At 51.6% G+C, this 6,560-nt stretch overlaps 1 protein-coding gene across 1 annotated transcript; it reads right to left on the bottom strand.

Annotated features, from left to right (window-relative positions):
- Window positions 1–1,250: 1,250 nt before the first annotated feature.
- On the bottom strand, window positions 1,251–3,603 carry RHOB (ras homolog family member B). The gene has a single exon (XM_030799480.1). The coding sequence runs from the start codon at window positions 3,204–3,206 to the stop codon at window positions 2,616–2,618; it is 591 nt and encodes a 196-aa protein (XP_030655340.1). The 5' UTR covers window positions 3,207–3,603; the 3' UTR covers window positions 1,251–2,615.
- Window positions 3,604–6,560: the final 2,957 nt, after the last annotated feature.

Genomic DNA, 6,560 nt, shown 5'->3' with positions numbered 1-6,560 from the left:
TGAGGAAGGAGTTAGGCAGTTGCTCAAAGCAGGCAGCCTGGATAGACCCCTCTCCCCTCTGCTCCTGGAGGAGCCCAGACAATCCCCTTCTGTTGGTCAATGCACCCACTCAGCTGAGCAGGAGGTCCAGTTACTGCCAGCATTTAAGTGGGTGAAAGGTCACCACCAACCAGGTTTTCTTCACTCAACAAAAGCTCTTGGAGTCTGGGGTAAGACCAGGAAACAGAAGCCTCAAGTTTTGAAACAAACAACTTCAAAGGAGACCTTCTGCACCTTTGTCCCGGGAATGGGGAGGAGGGGGAGGGAGAAGGTGGCAACTAAGTGCTAGAAACCCAGAAAATGCTGATTCAAAAAAAATGAAAACCACACTTCTCAGGCAGTTGGCACTCTCAGCTACCTTCCCTGGAAGCTGCTGAGAGCTGGCACATTTGAGCCATCATGCCTGCAGCAGGATGTGGTCTCCAACTATAAATCAGCCCATCTGGTTCTAAGAACCATTACGACAAAGCTAAGCGTCTACAATTAGAGCTCATCATGACTGAATCTCAAAAAGTGGCAACTCCAACTTTAAGAACTACCAAAACATCCAATGTCATTTCCACAATATGGCCCTTCTCTTAGAATAAATCATTGTAGGTTACTTATAAAGGACATCTTGGGATCAAAGTTTGATAATTTCGAAAAATCACCTCTTTATCTGAGCTCCCCCACTTCTGGAAGCTCCAGCCCCAAAGATAACAACCTATAATCTCCTGGGGTATTGTGTAAACCCCTTGATGGCCTGAAGGGAACCCGGTCAACAGGCTTCCTGATAGCCTGATCCCACACCAACGATTAATAAGAAAATTTTCTAAATTTAAAATGCACAAATAACTTTCCAAGACTCAAAGAATAAGCAAAGCCCCATAATAGACTTAGACACAAGTGTTTTTAAGACACACAGATGAATGAAATCAAGATCTTCGGTCTCACCTAATTGAACCGAGTATATAATAGGTCAAAAGTTTTTGCACTGGGTGTCGGGGTATCCACTCATCTTCCTCTAGGAATGTGACAGGAACAACCTGGTCTCCCTTGGTCACCCAATCCCCAACCCCCACATGCTCCCAAAGGGACTTTGTCCTCATTTACTACATTTGCTATAAGGGAAATGGAGTTGGCAAGAAAGGATCTCGCCTAGGAGAATGTCTCCCTTGTCCCAAATTCACAATGGTATTTTTACACACTATTAAACCACAGGAGCCATTTTATAAATGTCATCATCATAGTCTTTTAATATTTTACATAAAAAACTGTATACACAGCTTATAGAACTTTTATGTAAACATCAGCTCACCATTTTGTCATTTGTCAGTTTATTTAAAAAATAAAAAACAAGACAACAATTTAGTAGAAGTACCACTAGGAGGGAGGGGAGGGGAAGAAAGGATATACAGGGGCAGGTGTATTCTCTGTACCGAGGTGCAGAGAAAATTTCACATAGCTTTAGAGAATGCCTTGTGAAAAAAAAAAAAATAGGCCCCAATATTTGTTACTGCCCTTTATCAAAACTGTGTGCACGACCTGCACAAATAAAATCACAAAACAGTGTTGCCACTTTCTTCAAGAAAACAAAGCAAAATTTAGTGGGTTTCTTTTCCCTCTCCTTGTTAAAAGTCATTTTTTAAAAACATCAGAAGTAGATGAGGTTACAGCGTACAAGTGTGGTCAGAATGCTACTGTCGTATGCAAATGAGTGCATTACGTGTCAAACAATGAAACAATTGTGCAAAAAAAAAACAAATTTTAGCCTTTAAATAAATCAAATAACATCAGTTTCTTGGACTGAACAATTTTCACTTGTAGGACAGGCACGAAGTTCGCTTATGGCAAAAACAACCCCACAGCGCACCCTCCCTCCTCCCTTCGGTGACTGGTGAAGGGTTCGCAGGGCGCTGGACCGCAGGAGAGGCTGTGCTGGAAGCTGTGTCCTCCCCAAGTCAGTTGCAAAGTCTTCCCCAGGGGTCGGAAAGATGGCCAAGTCCTGTTCATGCTTGGACGGGAGTCTAGCCCAGCCTGGGCCAGAGCGCTCACCCATCACCACCATTAAATAACCATCTTAGCTCCGAAAATAAAATTATATATATATTTATATAACATCCCCCCATCCTCCCCAGCCCTCCCCTCCCGCAGTACCCGGGGTCTATGTTACAGACAAGGGATATCAGGCTCCCGCTGGTGAAGGGCGAACATCTGATGGGGCGCGGCCGCACTCCCGCGCCAATCTCGCCCCCGGGGATCAGAGGCGGGGGTGGGGTGAAAATGGGGCGAAGAGAGTCGAACAGCCAGCCACACACGCTGAGGCCCGGCTCTTCAGAAAAGCATGCTCTGGGGACCCTTGGCACTCAGTGGGGAGCCCAGGCCTGTGCAACACAGCTGGACGCACACAGACACTGGGAAGGGGGAGCCCGGTGCCCACGCCAAGTCCTGGCGCGAGCCACAGGCGTCAGCAGACAGATGCCTGGCAGTCCGGTGAGGTCCTTGTAGGACACGGGTCTCCCCTTCTCCGGGCTCGTGGGGGACAGGTCCAGGAGGGGGAGCCGCGCCGGCAGGGGCAGGCGCGACGGGCGCGGCCCTCATAGCACCTTGCAGCAGTTGATGCAGCCGTTCTGGGAGCCGTAGCGCTTCTGCAACGCGGCGCGCGTGGCCGTCTCGAAGACCTCGCGCACGCCTTCCTTGGTCTTGGCCGAGCACTCGAGGTAGTCGTAGGCTTGGATGCGCACGGCCATGGCGCGGCCGTCATCCGTGCGCACGGGTTCCTGCTTCATGCGGGCCAGCTCTGTGCGGACATGCTCGTCGCTGCGCAGGTCTTTTTTGTTGGCCACCAGGATGATGGGCACGTTGGGGCAGAAGTGCTTCACCTCGGGGACCCACTTCTCGGGGATGTTCTCCAGCGAGTCCGGGCTGTCCACCGAGAAGCACATGAGGATGACGTCGGTGTCCGGGTAGGAGAGCGGCCGCAGGCGGTCGTAGTCCTCCTGGCCCGCCGTGTCCCACAGCGCCAGCTCCACCTGCTTGCCGTCCACCTCGATGTCGGCCACATAGTTCTCGAAGACGGTGGGCACGTACACCTCGGGGAACTCGTCCTTACTGAACACGATCAGCAGGCACGTCTTGCCACACGCGCCATCGCCCACCACCACCAGCTTCTTGCGGATGGCCGCCATGAGCGGGCCGGGCCCGGGCAGCAAGAGGGGGCCCGCGAACGCCTCGCTGCCCTCCCGCTCGTCGCTCACTGCTCACCTCGGGCTGAGCGCAGGGGGCGAGAGGGTCGCTAGCTGCACCCAGGCCCCGCGGTGGCGAGTTCTCTCGCTGCGCTTCGGCTGCCGCGGCGGGGGCGGTAGGGGCGCGGGGGCATAGGGCGCACCGTGCGTCTCGCCGCGCTGCTCCCGGGCGGTGGTCGCTCTGCTCACCCCAGGCCGGGGATCTGCGGCTTTGTGCGTAACGCGGGCTCAGGCGGCGAACTCGGGCGGTGGACTCGGCCTAGCTCCCTCCCGGGTCTCTCCGGGCCTCACCGAACATATAAGAGAATAACTCCAACCAGACTGCGGTGGCAGATGAGAGCTGCGGCCCTAGCGCCCGCTATTTAAAGAGTCCGGCCACTTTCTTAATATAGCCGTCCAATGGGAAACGAGCCGGCTGAGCTCATCGCTGCGGAGCTTGGCTCTGATTGGCCGCGCCCTGTAGCCCGGGGGCGGGGCAGGGCCAGCTTGATTGACGGCCCAGGCCGCCCGGCTGGGAGAGGCAGCGACCGGGGAGTCTGCGCCGCTGCTGGCGCTGCGGGGCTCTGGCGGTACCCGGGTCCCCTCCTTCGCCGCAGCGTCTGTGCGCGAGGTCCCGGAGCTGGCTGTCTGGAGCCTACAGGGTCTGGGCGAGCGGTTCCAACACAGGCGGCACTCAGTGGGGCGTTGGCGACTCCCATTCAGAATTGCCCCTCTTCCTGGCAAACTCCCGGCGGGTGGTCGGACCTGTGGGGGAGGGGCAGCTCTTTTAACGTGGTTTTGTTTTTAAATAAACACACACAAACTTTTGTTTCCAAACAAGAGTGTTTTCTCTTTTCTTTGGAGGCGGCCCCTCCTGTGGTCTAGGGCCCCACCCGGGTACTCGCCCTGGGCCAGCCTCGGGTTTGGACCCGAGAGGCGACCGGCTGGCTGCAAACTGGCTCTTCCAAGTCCCGCCGTCCCTACCCTTCCCAACCCCCAGCTTAGGTCTCTAGGTGAAGATTAAGGGAAGAGGTGCGGGGTGGCCCAAGCTTGACAATGGAAAAGGAAGGTCGAGGCTGGAACACTTGGAGGAAGTTACCGGGCAGGAAGAAGCCGCTTCGGCCCCTCTTTTCACTATCAAATCTGATGCCGGTTCTTAAAACAGAGAACTGTCTGAGATAAATTGTACAATAGAATATACAGTATTGTACAATAGAATGTACAATATTCCGGGTTCAATAGAATCCAACCACCGCAAGAGCCCTGAGCAGACGAAAAGGCTTGAGGTTGGAGAAGAGGGGCGGGTAAGGGGCTAGCAAATGGGGCACAGCGGGTTAGGGGGTGTCCCCTCTATTGGGGCGCCAGATCCGTAGCCTCCTAATGCACACCAGGACTGAACTCATTTATCCTGTAGATCCTGCATGAGATGACGGTACCGGTGATCCGGCAAGACCTAAGTCAACCGATTTCTACAGATAAAAGGAAGAAGGGGTTAGGGGGAAAGGGGAGTCGGGGAGGTCTCCCGAGAAGGAGAAACAGCCTGAACACAAGCAGGAAGGTGGGAAAGAGTAGGGCAAGCTCTAGGAGCTGCATATGCTGGGGCTCATGAGTGCTGAAGTATTAACTGCATGGGCTGGGCTCTGTCCATCCATTGCATAGGAAATGTATGCAGACTTTTTTCAGCAAAGGAGGGACCCACCACGTGACCGGGAGGTGGTTGCCTCCTGTCTCCGTCTCTGTCTCTCTCTCTCTCTGTCAGTTGTTGGAGGGCCAGGATTCTGTCTTATCTCCGCATCTTGAAGATCCAGCACAATGCCTGGCATTTACAAGAATCAGTGAATGACTGTGGAGAATTAACCCGAAAGCTCAGAAACGCAGGTGGAACTTTCTGAGGGTTTCTTACCTCAGTTCCACACTTCGCTTTAACAGTAATCTAACCAGGCCGGGCACAGTACCTCAAGCCTGTGATCCCTGGGCCTGGGAGGCCCAGGCTGGAGGATTGCTTGAGCTCAGGAGTTCAAGACCAGCCTGGGCAACATGACAAAACCCCGTCCCTGTCCCTGAGAAAAATAAAATGGGATGGGGTGGAGAGGAGAGTGGCCTGCGCCTATAATCTCAGCTACTCAGGAGGCTGAGGTGGGAGGATTGCTTGAGCCCAGGAGGGGAAGGCTGCAGTCAACTATGATCGCAACACCCCACTCCAGCTTGGGTGACAGAATGAGACCCCGGCTCAAAAGAAAAAAAAAAGTAAACATGAAAAAGAAAATCATCTAAGCAAACCCATGCAGCCAACTGTGACTGAACCCCGGTGTTTTCACATGTAATTCATATGTTAGGAGCTAGGTCCCCATATGGCTCCACAGATGAAATCAGATCAGATAAGGCAGTAGCGCTGCTAAGCCTAGAGCCCTTCCTAGAGGGAACGTCTTATTTAGACGACTGGAAGTGCTGTGCTTCCCTCAGACTGGATTCCCATCACTACAACAACCGGCTAACCAGCTTTTTTTTTTTGGGCGGGGGGGAGGGTTGTTTTTGATTTTCAGATCTAAGGAACTGATGTGTCAGCAAGTAAATAGTTTTTCTGTTCATTGATTTAGGGATGCAATCTGGAAGCTTTTTTTTTTTGACTATTAGAAAAACCTTATTTACACAAATTTTTCTTCTTTTAGTCAAAACCTTTTATAGCTGTATTGTTAACGCCGCTTTCCTTGGTCTTAATATAGCTTGGGAAACTTGGCTATGTCCTTAAACTTCAAATACTAAGAAATATGAAACAAAGCTTTGTACCATGTGTTTTTTTCTTTAAAAAACAAAGAATCCGGAAAACGGATTGAACTCATTCGTGTTCTGATTTCCAGGAATATTATACGAGGTGTTCCAAGCTCAAATCTCAATATTGCAATAATTTCTAAAACTATGCAGTTGGTAAAAATGCCAAAGTAAACAAATAGAAAGATCTGTGTTCTGCAGTAACTTCTTTTCATGGTTTTGTTTTTTTTTTTTTTTTTGGTCCAGAATACTTTGACAAGCTCTGCAGGGACTGGCTGCTTCCAAGACTGCCCCACACACAGGATAAACTTTTCCCAACTAGGTGATATGCCGGACAAGCCCCTCCCTGCCCCTTGCCCTTCATAATACACTTCCCTCAGACAGGGATAAAATTTGATTCTTCTATGAGAACAAGTCATTTTATTTTATCTTATTTTTTGCGACAGAATCCTACTCTGTCACCCAGGCTGGAGTGCAGTGGTATGATCTCGGCTCACTGTAACCTCGGCCTCCTGGGTTCAAGCAATTCTCCTGCCTCAGACCCCCGAG

Source organism: Nomascus leucogenys, chromosome 19 (genome assembly GCF_006542625.1).
Source record: "Nomascus leucogenys isolate Asia chromosome 19, Asia_NLE_v1, whole genome shotgun sequence".
Taxonomy (NCBI): Eukaryota; Metazoa; Chordata; class Mammalia; order Primates; family Hylobatidae; genus Nomascus; species Nomascus leucogenys.
This window is presented reverse-complemented; position numbering and strand designations above follow the sequence as displayed.